The sequence below is a fragment of the Elephas maximus genome, chromosome 9 (assembly GCF_024166365.1).
Source record: "Elephas maximus indicus isolate mEleMax1 chromosome 9, mEleMax1 primary haplotype, whole genome shotgun sequence".
Taxonomy (NCBI): domain Eukaryota; kingdom Metazoa; phylum Chordata; class Mammalia; order Proboscidea; family Elephantidae; genus Elephas; species Elephas maximus.
In genome coordinates, this window is record NC_064827.1 from 59119265 (window position 1) to 59134398 (window position 15134).

General features: G+C 42.0%; 1 protein-coding gene across 9 annotated transcripts in view; it reads left to right on the forward strand.

Moving 5' to 3' along the window:
- Nucleotides 1-15134, forward strand: part of PALM2AKAP2 (PALM2 and AKAP2 fusion) — a 578232-nt gene that overhangs the window by 32727 nt on the left and 530371 nt on the right. For 3 of the 9 annotated variants that reach the window (XM_049896009.1, XM_049896010.1, XM_049896012.1), the window contains exon 1: nucleotides 9821-9840. The exons of 5 other annotated variants lie outside the window; for them this stretch is intronic. In XM_049896009.1, coding sequence (XP_049751966.1) covers nucleotides 9836-9840 — 5 coding nt within the window. In that variant the 5' untranslated portion in view covers nucleotides 9821-9835. Of the gene's footprint in view, nucleotides 1-9796; nucleotides 9841-15134 lie in introns of those variants that run through there. One more of the 9 variants, XM_049896015.1, reaches the window with a different exon arrangement.

Sequence of the window (15134 nt, forward strand, 5' to 3'; positions counted from 1 at the left end):
CACACACATATACAGAGACACACAGACACACTTCTGGTTAAGTGGTATTCATCCTTGAAGACATAGTTCAGGCATTAACTCTTCTATCAAGCTTTTTCTATTTCTCTACTCACCCTCCCCACTTTGTCATTAGATTTAAAACATTATATTTCAATTTTGATTATATATGTATGTCTTCTATACTCTAAACCGTGAGGCAGACACCATGGTTTATGCATCACTATAGTCTGAGTTCCTACCACAGTATGTGACACTATATTTCCTTTAGCCCCTTGCTAATACTCCTCTCTGCAGTTCTCATACTGACCATTTCCAGGTGACTAAGAGTGGGACTATCTACTCCTTCACTAGAAACCCTGCCTATCCTACAGAGATGTGATTTTACCCTATGAACCCCTGAAAGACATTAAACATGATACTTGGTCCCAAACATATTCCCAAGATCTGGGTTTATTGAGTCTTAATACTATACAATATGTAGAACGTTGACAATCTAGACCAGGTTGTACTGCCTCACATGTAGTTAGGTTCTTTTCATAATTTTCCCTAGCATCAAGGGAAGAGAAGAGAAGTCTTCACACTTTCCTGCCTATCATTTTGTGTATGTGTGTGCGTGTATGTGTATAGCTTCATGTTCCTGATCCTTCAGATAACAGAACACACGCACACAAAAAAATGATACTATACAAGGATAAAAAACCAAACCAAACCCATTACTGCCTAGTCTATTCCAGCTCATAGTGACCCTATAGGACAGAGTAGAACTGCCCCATAGGGTTTCCAAGGAGCACCTGGTGGATTCAAACTGCCAACCTTTTGGTTAGCAGCTGTAGCTCTTAACCACTGTGCCGCCAGGGTTTCCATACAAGGATAAGACAGTCTAAATCTATACTTAGAGAAAGAAATATGTCTATGGACTCTGTATAAAAACCATCAAGTATAAAGACTGTGATCTATCTGATAAAAGATACATCCAAGAAAACACAACTTCTTGGGATCTTCCTCAAGAAGAATGTTTTCATTTTTCCATTCAATAAATATTTATTGAGAGCCTATGGTGAGCTAGAAACTGTTCTAGGGGACATATGAGTGACAGACAATAGAAAAAAAAAAAATTCCCTGCTCCCATAATGCTTACATTCGAATGGGTACTTGATTGCATTTATGTAAGTAAAATGCCCCACTCACATTTTTCCTAAAGCAAAAGAAATTCTGCCTCAAGAATAAATCCAAGTTTCCAACTCTCAGAAGGGAGAAATGGTTACAAACAATCCTTCTCAAAAATGGTTCTAAAAATTCTTGAGGCTTATCTTAGCCAGGATTACTTTTAATATTGACATTTAATACTGCATCAGGAGATGAAAGTATTTAATGATGATATACATATGCCTCCCTTTAAAGACACCACTAAGTAACCAAATAGCTTCTCCACCTTCATTCAGCAGAAGAGAGTGATAGGATTATACTGAATGAAGTATTAATATCCTTATGTCAATTAAACATCTCCGAGGTCTCTGACTCTCAGTTTTACCACTGTGCAGTGTATCTGTGTAACATTGGACTGGTTTCTCTTTAATGTGTGGTTAAGGGGCAGCTCTTTTCCCTGGCAAAGTCCTCTTAGTGAGTCCATGGTGTCACTGGGTTATCTCTGAGAGGTCATTGTTCATCTTCCATAGTAGGTCAGACTTGGCAGTGGTGAAATAAATGTTCTTGCTACATCTGTACAACATAATCATGGGCTGTTCTAAACACATACGTCATTTTGTGGGTGGTTGAGAAGGTTCTAAAAACAAAAAACAAATAGGCCTTTTCAGCTTTTTCAGCTGAAAGAAAACAATAAATATGCTCCAACAAGTGGGATGATCCCAGGTCAGTTGTTGAAGTTTGCGTTGGCTGTTGAACCAGGCAACCCCTAGGCTCCCTCCTACTGTCTAAAGACTGTGACTCTAAGAGTCATCTATGAGTCAGAAGTTAGTACTACTAGTATCTTGTGTATAACCTAAATATATATAGAAATCAATAGAAAATCTATGATGGAAAGAGATACATTTGTCCCAAGTTTAACCGGAGAAAAGAACTATTTGGTTTTTGCCAGCATCCTTCCTGTCACAATCTATGGATTAATTTTACCCAACTTCAGTAGAATTACAAGAAGTTATTTGAGGTGACATATTTTCAGAGAGAACTTCTTAGTGGTGGAAAAGCAGTGAGGCAGGAAGGCTAATATTGACTCTAAGGTATTAATTAACTCTAGCTTTATAAACCAGGTGGGAAACCTGCAATTTTGAGAAATCTGCATATCTGCAAAGCTGAGTAAATTATTTAGTTACACACACATACACACATATACATACATTGCACAACTCCAGATGAACAAATACTTAGTTTCTATTAGAGATATGCTTCTTTCCTACATTTCTCTAACAGAAACATTATTTTCAGGGAAATATAAAAATATTTTTGTTGTACATGTTATAAAATATAAAAAGTATATAAAATTCCATAAGACAAATACTGTAGGAGTAGAACTGAAATTTAGTAATGCTAAGCAAATTACATCTCACATGCTTTGGACATGTTATTAGGAGGGATCGGTCCCTGGAGAAGGACATCATGCTTGGTAAAGCAGAGGGTCAACGAAAAAGAGGAAGACCCTCAACCAGATGGATTGACACAGTGGCTGCAATAATGGGCTCAAGCATAACAACAAGTGTGAGGATGGCACAGGACTGGGCATTGTTTCATTCTGTTGTGCATAGGGTTGCTATGAGTTGGAACTGACTTGACAGCACCTAACTGCAAAAACAAGCAAATTAGAAGTCTGCCTGTTTTTATATTTTAATTTTCAATTGAATGGTTTGCTTTTAGATGGTTAATATATTGAAATGGTGCCTTGAGCTTAACAAAGTAGTTTTTTTTTCCAATTTTTTTCTCTTCTTCCTTAGTTAGATATTTTGAGTTATACTAATATTTCCATTTATCCAGTGTCGATGAGGAATGAGAATGCCATGTGAACACTGAATGCAATTTCCAAACAATGAAATTTTAGGCAGCCAAAATATAAATATGAAAAAGTTAATCTGAGTGGAAAAATTTGAAAGTTACGTTAGTCTTCTTAAACACAGGTACTAAGCATTGTTAACCTGTGACGTTCTCAGGAGCGTTAGTTCCTACACCAAATGACCCCAAACTTGATGTTTTTATTGTTGTTGTTGTCTTGTACCAATTTTCAAAATTTTCTTCTTCACTTTTATCTGTTACTGCCAGATGTAACAAATTTTCTGTTCCTTTTCAACCCCTTCTAATTGTGTGTTTCTATTTCTAGTGAGCCAGATGACTCAACCGAGTATATTAAGTGTTACATCTACAGGAGTAATATTTAGAGTTTTGTGTGTTTGTTTTGAATCAGGGGACACTGAGATCCTATTGAAAGGTATGGAGTGAAGCTCCATTCTTTCCTTTCAGCCCCTTCCCCAATTCTGTCTATAATCTCAAGCAGAGCCCTGAAATCCACCTATGGTCCCAGTTTAAGAATTCCCATTTAATAGCTTATGCATTGTCCTTATATAAAAACCCTACCAGGTTTTCTTTCAGAGCTGGCTCATTCTTTTTTGGAACAGGAAGTTGAAGACTTCAGTTCAGTTGATGCATTTGACTCTTACTACCACTCTTACTTGAGCAAGTCATTTTACAACTCTAGTAGTTTCTCCTCTACCATGTTGATAACAATAAACTGTCCCCTAAATTGGAGGGAAAAGATAAAATAATGTATATGCAGCCAAGTTGCCAACTTCAGACGAGCAGAACTTAGCCTGAGGTCCATGGACAATCAATGGGATTCATGGTGTCAGCAAACCACCTGTTATTGTAGGCAAAATGTGGTGGGTTTGTGCCACTTGTATGTTTTTTTCTGGAGGAAGGTCCATAGTATTAATCAGATTCTCAAGAAGGTTATGGCACTAAAAAGCTTAAGAACAAGTGCTTACAGGTTATATTTAGTGACATCATTATTTTATTTATTTCCTGTTACTGTACTAAATACAGGTAGATAGAATTGTTAACTTGGTTGCTTCCCAGTGAGAGAGGTGTTAATGTGCGCTTGGTATATTAATAGTTCCCGGTGAGCTCAGCCTAATGAATAAACTCTTAGAGAATGGATGTATGCTATAGGGGGCCCTCGTGGTACAGTGATTAAGACCTCAGCTGGTAGCCAAAAGGTTGGCAGTTCAAATCCATCAGCTGCTCGTTGCAAACCCTAGGGGGCAGTTCTACTCTGTCTTATAGGGTTGCTATGAGTTGGAATCAACTCTACAGCTATGGGTTTGATTTTGGTTTGGTATGGTATAGTCATACCCTGCTATTTTGAATCTACATAATATTTATTAATGTATCTATACAATTTTTAGTAAATATGTATATCATTTAGTCTTAACATTCTCATTTCATCAGTGAAAATGAGTAGACTGTTTTTACATTCAGTTTCTGTATCTGTATTGATTTCATTTCTTCAAAGAAATGCTATGTAGATAAATATACAGTTTGTTAAATGTTTGAGATTTCAAGAGGAATGTTACAAAGTAATAACAATAACGATAGTAATGATAATAGCTTATTGTAGCTGCTATTTATTATTTACTAAGTAACAGGCACTGAGATAGGCACTTTATACAAGATAAGCTTTAAAGATAGGTACTAATGTTCTCATTTTATCGATGAATAAATCTGAACTTACAGAGGTTAGGTAATACGTCCTAGATTGCCAAGACAGTAGAATTTTAATCAAAGCCTGCTTGTACTTTTTTCCCCTATGTTTTCCCTACATTTAATATAGCCTAAAGATGCATTTATAAGGTATAAACTAGCCGTATAAAGTGGATTTATTCATGTCTTTTTATTGCATTTGAAAATTGAAGTAGTCAGTCTACTAACTTAAAAAAACTTAGGATGCATCCATAGTTCAATTTAACCCTTATCTTAAAGTTAAGAGATGACCATTAAAGGGTTTTGGGCAATGGGGTGATATGACTAAATCTGTGTCTTTGGAAGATTCTCTTGCTGTAGGACAAAGAATGGGTTGCAACAGGATGTGACTGGAGTCATAGAATTCAGGCAGGCTTGCAACAATAGCAGTGGGATGGAGAGAAGTAAATGGCTCTGTGGCTATTTAGGGGGAAGCCTGGATAAACCTTGTTGATTGGCTGGATACGGCAGATGAAGAGGTGCAAAATTAAGGAGGATGCCCAGATTTCTGTGTGGACACTCTTACCTTTTCTGTTACAAGAATAGGCAGGCAGGTTATTAGGAGGAGACTTGGAGGTGAAAACGATGACATGTTGGGTTTGAGGTGTTTGTGAAGACGTCACAAAAGCCTTTGGATATTTAGGTCTGAGGTGTAGGAGAGTGATCTGGGCTGGAGATCTAGTTTTGGAAGTGAGTACCTGAGAAGCAAACAGCAACATTTAAGAGACAAATAGCAGAGAAGAGGTTACTAGAGTCCTGATGATATGGTATCATAGAAGACAGTGTTTCAAAAAGGAAGGAATGGCCCTAGGAATTTATCCAAAAGAAATGAAAAGATATGTTCACACAAAGACTTGTATATGAATTTTATAGAAGCTTTATTTGTAATTACTACAAGCTGGAGACAACACAAATATCCATCAAGTCGTGAAGGGATTAATAATTTGTGGTATATCCATACAATGGAACACTGCTCAACAATGAAAGGGAACATTCATGGATGAACCTCAAAAGCATCATGCTAAGTGAAAGCAGACAGACACAAAAGTGTATAAACAATCCGATTTCATTTACATGACTTTCTGGAAAAAGCAAAACTATGGGGGACAGAAACCAGATCAGTTGTTGCCAGGGGCTAGAGGTAGGAGGAGGGGATTGACTACTATGAGACTGGGAGGAGCTGTTTGAGGTGATGGAAATGTTCTATATTTTGACTGTGATGGTAGTTATATGACTGTATTATGTGTCCAAGCTCATAGACCTGTATACCTTAAAAAGGTAGATTCTAATGTATATAAATGATGCCTCAATAAACCTGGTTTAAAGTTATAAACAAAACAAAACAAAAACACAAAAAACAAAAAGGAGTAGTCAACAATGTCAAATGCTGCTTATACATCATACAAGAAGAAGACTGTGATATGCCCATTGCATCTGGCCCTTGGTGGCTTTATGGTAAGGAGCCCTGCTGGTACAGTGGTTAAGTGCTTGGCTGCTAAATGAAAGACTAATGGTTCAAGCCCACCAGCTGCTCCGAGGGCAAAAGATGTGGCAGTCTGCTTCCGTAAAGATTAAAACTAAACCAAAACCAAACCCATTGCTGTCAAGTCGATTCTGACTCATACCAACCCTACAGGATAGAGCTGCTCCATAGGGTTTCTGAGGCTGTAATCTTTACAGAGGAGCCCCGGGGGTGCAGTGGTTAAGACCCCTGCTGCTAACCAAAATGTTGCAGTTTGAATCCACCAGCCACTCCTTGGAAACCTTATGGGGCAGCTCTACTCTGTCCTAAAGGATCATTATAAGTCAAAATCAACTGGATGGCAATGGGTTTAGGCTTAGACTTTATGGTGAGCAGTGTCAGTTGTGTCGAGGAGGTAGAAACCAGAATTCTAGAGACTGAGGAATATGGCAAAGACTGCTGGTTATCCCCAATACCCATTTTCCTCTTCTTTCTTGGCCATGGAGCCCCCACTTTATGGTGAAGCTGATGGCTTTGTAGAACGAAGACTACATTGCCTAGTCTCCCTGGAAACTGACTACGGTCGTGTTACTGATTCTGGCCAATGAGATGTAAAAAAGCATGTCATGAAGCAGCTTCTGGGAGCCTTAAGAGACAGCTGGCATGTTTCCTGTACCCCCTTTTCTTTGCCTCTTCCACCTTCTTGCTGGTTGGAATGTAGACATGATGGCTGGAGGTGGATCAGCAGTTTGCACAATGAGGTAATCTTGGGAAGGGAGACCACATGTGATAGAGACTGGGTTTTGAGGTCTTTGAGGAGTAGAGATGCTAAAGTGGCCCAGGACTGCTAATCTCAACTTTTAAGAAGTAGAGACACAAACTTAATTCCTGTTTAAGTCTCTTAATCACTCACACCTGAACTTAATTTAACCCTATATGCTTCAGGGAGTAAATAAACAGGAAGTGTAGAAGTAGAGGAGTATGGGCAACCCTTTAAGAGGCTTCAAGAGAAAAACAAACAAAAAAACCCCAAAACCAAAACAACCTCGGTGCTGTTGAGCTGATTCCAACTCATAGCAACACTACAGGACAAAGCAGAACTGCCCCATAGCGTTTCCAAGGCTGTGATCTTTACGGACGCAGACGGCCGCATCTTTCTCACGTGGAGTGCGCTGGTGAGTTTGAACTGCCGACCTTTCTGTTAGCAGCCAAGCGTTTAACCACCAGGGCTTCTTTTCAAGAGGAAAGGAAAAGGATAGTAGCTAGAGAGGAACATGAGCTGAGGAAGGGTTTTTACAATCTCCAAATTCACTGTAGATTCTCTGTGAATGGAAACCTCGAGGCAATCCAGGATCTCTTTCCACAAAACAGCTCTGTGAATCTTCACTAGGTTTGGCTTTGTGGCTCACCTTTCAGAGGAAAAGGAGGAGCAGTGAATCCACCCAGAATGCTTTGTACTGATCTCCTTCTCCTCCTTGAAAATACAGAGCTCTTTGTCCTACCTAGAGCCACCACACAGGCTGATCACTTGGCTAGAATGACCTTGCCCCTTTGCTTGCATTTCTGGCTAGTCTCCTCAGGGAGGCTTTCTCTGAACCCCCTACCTGTCTCAGTCATCTAGTGCTGCTATAACAGAAACACCACAAGTGGATGGCTTTAACAAAGAAAAGTTTATTCTCTCACAGTCCAGTAGACTAGAAGTCTGAATTCAGGGTGCCGGCTCCAGGGGAAGGCTTTGTCTCTCTGTCAGCTCTGGAGGAAGGTCCTCATCACCAGTCTTCCCTTGGTTTGCGAGCATCTCAGCACAGGAACCTCAGGTCCAAAGGACACGCTTTGCTCCCAGCGCTGCTTTCTTGGTGGTATGAGGTACCCCGTCTCTCTGCTCACTTCTCTCTTTTATATCTCAAAGAGATTGGCTTAAGACACTATCTAATATTGTATAGTTCATCAGTATAACTGCCACTAATCAATCCATCTCATTTCATCATAGTGACAGGATTTACAACACATAGGGAAATCGCATCAGAAGATAAAATGGTAGCCAATCATGCAAGGGAACCATGACCTAGCCAAGCTGACAGATTTTGGGGGGCACACAATTCAATCCATGACACTACCTGAGCAAGTGCCACCAGTTGCCAGAGAGTCAAGCCGATTATGACTCATGGTGACCTCGTGTGTTCCAGAATAGAAATGTGCTCCATAGTGTTTTCAGAAGTAGGTTGCCAGGCCTTTCTTCAGAGGTGTCTCTGGTGGATTTGAACCCCGAGCTTTGTGATAGCAGCTGAGCTAACCATTTGCAGCACCCAGGGACTCCTAACTAAGTCTACTTTCCTTTCACTCTCCATCACAACATTAAAAAAAAAAAAGCTTCATTAAAATATAATCATATACCATAAAAATTCACCCAGAGTGTATAATTCAATAGCTTTTTAATATATTCACAAAGCTGTGAACCCATTATCACAAACTAATTTTAAAACATTCATCATAACACTTTACTATTTAATTGTACAGCACTTTTTTTTTGTTCCACTTGTGATTATGTTTATTTTTCTCTTTACCTGTGCATTGTCCATCTTCTTTAGTCTGTGAGCTCCACTACGGAAGGCACCGTGGTGGCTGTGCCTAGTGCTGCGTCCTCAGCACCTAGCGCACGCCTGCTCACAGAGGGACGACTCACTAAGTATGCTGTACATTGACAGGCTGCGGCTGGTCCCATCTACTTGTTGGCGGCAGAAGCAGGGCACCGGATGGAAACCAGGTTTCTATTTTAGAAACCATCAGAAGTAGGGGCTGCTTCGAGGGAGCGTAGGGAGGGAATATAGGCCCGGGGGCTTACTGAGGCCCTGGTAATTTGGAAAACCATATTCAATATACCTACTGTTTTCACAGAACAAACTACTGAAAGTAACACTGGACAGTACCTTCCGGCAGGCAGGAATGCAAAGAATATGGAGTGATAAAGAGAAGGGTGTAGGGCTGCCAAGGGAGTGAAACACTGCATTAACGCGCCGCAGCACTGCTAGAGTTTTCCTTGGGAAACTCAGACGGATGCCGGCTAGGCTGGCACAACGGCGTTTCCGAACCCATGCCCAGCCCATACATGCTATTTGCATAGACCAGAGGTCTTCTTCTTTTGCAACTTCCAAACAACTAAAACTGCGATCTTGCCAATGACATAATCGGTTCCTTATGCCGTTTGGACTGCGCCACCCGCAACAGATACCCATCTGCCTCCTCCTCCTCCCCTCAGTCTCCGTGCAGCGCTGTCGGTCCCAGGGGAGCCGCCGGCACACCTGGCGCCTCAGGCGCCGGTCACTGCGCCTTGGTGGCCACATAGCCCGGAGCGCAGCTGCCAGCGCGCTCCCTTCCCGAAACACTTAAGTGGTTTGTCTAGCGCCCAGCGAACATTATCCAATTGCTTCCTGTTTTATTCGCAGGCTGGGAGCTGAGAGAGCCTGAGCGTTCACTCCCAAGCCCCGAAGGACGGGGGCGGGGGCGGGGGGCGGTGTGGGCGGGGAGGGGACACGGTTCCCGGCTCCACCTCGCGCGCGGCGCCGACAGAGCGCTAGGCTCGGGAGAGGCGAGCAGCGCAGGTGAGCCCCGCAGCAGCGCGCCTGGAGCCGGGCGATGGAGTGAGTATCCCCTCTCAGCGCTAGCCTCTCGCGGCCCTCCTCTCCGCAGGTTGCCATGGTGACCGAGGCTGCGGCCCGATCCCGACTTGGGTCCCGGTCCAGGATGGGTATTTAATTTCAGCCCAAGGTGTACGCCTGGTGTTGCTATAGCAGCAGACGCAGCGGCAGGAGAAAAGCAGTAGGAGACCTAGGATGCGTGGTTTTGTGCCACTGTCCCTTGTCAGCAGTGCCACTGGGGGGGATGATGTTGCTAAGGAAGGAAGCACGTTCTAGGCTTCCCCATCCCTGCCTCAAGCTTCCGCTTCTCAGGGAGTTGGCCGCAATAGCCATCCCTTCCGATGGCTAACCTTGTCAGCATTATTGGACTGCAGTTAAAAATAAAGAGGGAGGGGGCACTGCAGATGGGAAGCAAATGTGGTCCGGTGTGGAGCGTAATGGAAGGATGATGCGTTGGTGGGTAATATGAGCCAGGGCTGCAATGCCCCGGCTGCTAGAAACTGTCAGACGACCCCCAAAATTAATTTGCTGTTGGGGTAATGAGGAATGAGACAGAAACGTACGAGCAGCAGGCAGGGGTTGCATTACAGCGTTTGGCATCCTGGGCACGGTATGGGTGGGGGTGAGAGGGTATGAAGGCAATGAAGGCAAGAGAGGCGTTAACCAGAAAAGACACAATAAAGGGCTCAGGGTCGTGGGCCCGGACTGTGGTTTTTCTCTCCTCCACCTTTGCATCTCTGCGTTGCTTTCTGGTCACACACCCAGGCAGCTGCAGCAGAGGGTTGGTCTGACAGGCGGCAGCCAGCCACTCCAGGAAAGGGTCCTTTTTGGAGCCAGCTATTTATTAGGTACTGCTCACCCGGTCTGCTTTTCTTGCTCCTGTTCTCTTCCCACGGGTACTCCATGACATTGAGCCCGTATGAAATCATATTTCAGCTGGAGATAATGTCGTGGTTTCAGGTATCAGGACCTTCGTGCCATACCCAATAGCCTTCATCCCCTGCGTACCTGATTGTGTAGATGCAATTTAATCCCCACCAACAAGGCCCATAAAGCAGAAATGAGAGGTGTGTGGCATTTGAGGAATGAGGAGCTCTGAATTTCAAGCCCTGCCTCGCCTCGTACTAGTGCTACCGATTCTCCACACCAGTAATTTAATGCCTTTGAGCCTCAGTTTCCCTATTTGTAAGTGAAGGCAGTAATATTCCTTACTCTTTTAAGTTTTGTTGAGAGAATCAGATATTTGTATCTCTCTAAAAACGAAAACCACCTGTTGCCATTGAGTTAATTCTGACTCCTGGCGACCCTACAGGACACAGTAGAACTGCCCCTTAGGGTTTCCAAGGAGTGGCTGATGAATTTGAACTGCTGAGTTTTTGGTTAGCAGCGGAGCTTTTAACCATTGTACCACCAGGGCAATGTAAGTTTCCACCAAGATGTGAACTTGGATCGCTGGATTCAGAGTCCAGACTGCTAATAATTACATTTCTAATAATAATAATTACATTTCTAAAGCGTTATGTAAATTGTAAAGTATATGCAAGTTTAAGGAACTAAAGGAACTAGTGTCATGATTAAGAACCGAGCTCTGGAGTCAGATTGTCTGGAACTGAGTCCTTTGAAACTTTGCTCAATGATGTTAATCTTTATGTGCCTCATTTTCCCTGTCTGTAAAATGGAAATAGTAATAGTAACTATTTCATATGATTTTTGTGCAGATTAAAATAATGATACATATAAGGTGCTTAGAATGGAGCCTGGCACATAATAAGTGCAGTAAATACAATCTATTATCTGTAAATATTATCTGTTGTCTATTTGGAGCCCCGGTGGCATAGTAGTTAAGAGCTACGGCTGCTAACCAAAGGCTGGCAGTTGGAATCTACCAGCCTCTCCTTGGAAACCCTATGGGGCTGTTCTACTCCACCCTATAGGGTTGCTGTGGGTCAGAGCTGACTTGATGGCAATGGGTTATGGTCTATTTTTATTATCAAGTGGTCCTGGTGGTGAAGTAGTTAAGTCCTTTGTTGCTAACCAAAAGATGGGTGGTTCGAACCCACCAGCCGCTCCCTGTAGAAAGATGAGGCAGTCTGCTTCCATAAAGAGTACAGCCTTGGAAACCCTATGGGGCAGTTCTGCTCTGTCCTACCGGCAGGGGCCTATCTATGGAAAATAGTGCCTATGGTAATTAGTTTTAAATTGCTGAATGATCTCTCACAGCTGGCAATGGAAACTGTTACGGCCAATAGAAACTGCTCGTTAGCCCTCTCCTCAAGTGGTGCTCAGGGCATGTGCCCTACCTGCCATACCTTAGTTATACCTCTGCCTATGGGGTCCCTACGAGTAGGAATTGACTCAAAAGCAAAGAGTTTTTGTTTGTTTGTTTTGCTTATTTTTATTATTATGGTCTCTACCTTTATCCATTGACATTCTATGGGGTCTCAGGTTGGCACCAAGCTATCTTTTTCCCAGATGATTTTAAGGAAATACAGTGCTCCAAGGTCAAGCCCTTGGAATAACACAACTGCAAAAATTCTCAAGATGCTATGATAGATGTGGATAATCAGCTAGAAGACATGGTCAGGCTTGGGTTTACAGAGCAGAAGCTGGACAACTTGGTCTCTGGCATGCTCCATTCTTGTTCTTCATTGCCATTTTCGTAGACATGGAGACTGTCCTTTACAAAAGAGTTAATGTCATTCTAGTAATTCCACAGTAGAGAATTAAAGTGTATGCTGGTTGTCTGCTGGGGCAGTAGCTTTCATTTTCTCGGTCTCACATGAACAATCTAAGGTATACCGTTTATCTCCCAGACTCAATAACTGACACAGCATACAGGCTTTGTAAGTTTACTTCCTCAGACCTTTCTCTCAGTCCCTTTCAGTCCCCCCAGATAATGTTTTGTTCCAGGTAGGTTCTCCTCATACCTGGAGCTCCTTGAGAGCACGGGCCTTCTTTATCACACTCTTCTTCTCTCTCCACAGGATCCAATCTGCTGCCTCAACAAGCTTCCTTCTCCTCTGACCAACTTGGTCCTGGGTTTCCCATTTCCGCGTGACTTTCGAAAGTCCTCCTCACCTTTTGGCTGACCTTTCCAATTTGTAACTATCTGTCTGTTCTCAGCCCCACTTCCTTTGCTTCTTTAATATAATTAGCTCTTTAACCCTTTTCTTTCAAAATACCCTTTTTTCAAGCCTGTCTTGGGTCTTACAGAATCTCTGATATGCCAAATCCTGTCCTTCCCCTCAATCTAAACCCTCCTAAAATCTCACCTCAAGCAGAATGGTTCACCCAGAGTATGAACGAGATAGGGACTCAATTCCCCTTACTTACTCTGTCCAATTTATGTTTATGAAAAAAAGTAATTAAAACAAAGAATAAGATTCACTTACTCCTTTTATTCCTTCATTTAACCAACAAACATTTGTTGGAATTAGCACTGGTCAAAAAACTAGCCGTGATTCTCATCATCTGGAATTCATAGGCTAATGGAAGAATAGATGTTAAGGTAGTCCGCATGAATGCATATACTGTATGAATGCAAATTGCAATAAATGCCATGAAGGGAAAGAGCAGGGAGAGAATAATAGGAGGGAGATATAGGTTAGTATAGGGGGCTAGGGAAGCCTCTCTGAGGAACCCATCTCCAATATGAGATCTAAAGGATGAATAGAAGTTGTCCAAGTAAAGAATGGAGGGAAGAAGCAGTCTGGGCTGAGAAACAGCATATGCTGTGGCCCTGAGGCAGGAAAGACCTTGGCAAGTTGGAGGGGCTAAAAGAAGTGCAGTGTGGCTGGAGGTCCAGGCGTGCCGCGAAGATGGTTCAGAGATGAGATCGAAGAGTCAGGCGGGGCAGATCACGAAGCATATGCAGGCCATGTGAAGATTTTATCCTGAACTTAGTGTCTTATTTGTGCTTTCAAATTTCAAAGCTTAAAAATTTAAAAACAAAACAAACAAAACCCTTCCTTTTAAAGGTATCTAAAATTATAACCTAGAAATTGTGTCACAGCCAAGCATCAGAAAGCTGCAAATGTCTGCAACAGAAGTTGATCATCGAACTTAAAAGTCAGACTGTTCGTCATGTGCCAACATCTGATAGTCGTAAGTAAGCCGAGGCTCCCAGTTTAAAATGAAACTGAGTGGAAGTAAAAATACATTATCATTTATTCATGAACATTATTAGTTTTAAGACAATAAGATCTTAGTTGAACTAAGAAAAAAAATCTAGGTAAACAAGCAGAGAGGATCCTAAGTGATTGAATGTTTAACTTTCCTTGCTAAAATGCAGTGTACAAAACGTACAGAACCTAGGAGACTTCGTATTGGAAAACCAGAAGGCGGGGATGGTGTGATGTTCTGTATAATGTCAGCAGTCTGGTGTGCTCCATTAAATACCAGAAAATGACAGGTACTTGGCTGCTCTCATCAGTGGGCTGGACCTAGATTGATGTGTTTGTGGGGAATGAACTTTAATATGTACAAATGTTAATTCAATACCACACCTATTAGCTCTGCTCGCACTTCTCTGGAACACAGTCTTGCAAACAGTATGGGATCCAAAAAGCACATGGAACACGATGTAGGAACTTTTAGATTGTTGCCATCCCTGCAAGCACTGGTACTCTGACAATGCTGGTGTCAGCCTCAGAATGATGGGTGCAGATGTGACATTCCCCATAACCCAACCGCATCTGCTCTTCACATGGACTTAGCCATAGATTGAGTTTAAATCACCCAGAGGAGATCATAAAACATCTTAAGTTTTCTTTTTAAATTAACAAATCTAGGCTTATGAAGGAGCAAGTGTGATAGGGATGTTGAGGCACAGATAGCCTCTGGCCCTTCATATATGCCTTTATTCCTTCATTTATCTGTTCATTTATTCATTCAAGAAATATTTATTGAATATTTTGTAAGTACCAAGTGCGGTGATGGGGATATGTGGTGACCAGAATATCACAGCCCCTGTCTTCGAGAAGCTTACAGCTTAGTTAATATGTGACCTATGGAAACGGTGTGACCTTGAACCATTTTCCTTGCTGAGCCTGCTTTCCTTTTGCACAAGATGTGACATTGCATATGTTCAGCACATTATAGGCATTGAATAAATGTGTTTAAAATGTGTAAGTCTTTTAAAAGTTAATTTTTTTTTCCTGTGGTAAAAATACATATAACAAAACATTGGCCAAATCAATAATTTTTGTGTGTATAATTCAGTGACATTGATTACATTCATCATGTTGTGTACCCATTGCCATTGTCATTTTCTAAATTATTCCACCACCATTAACGGA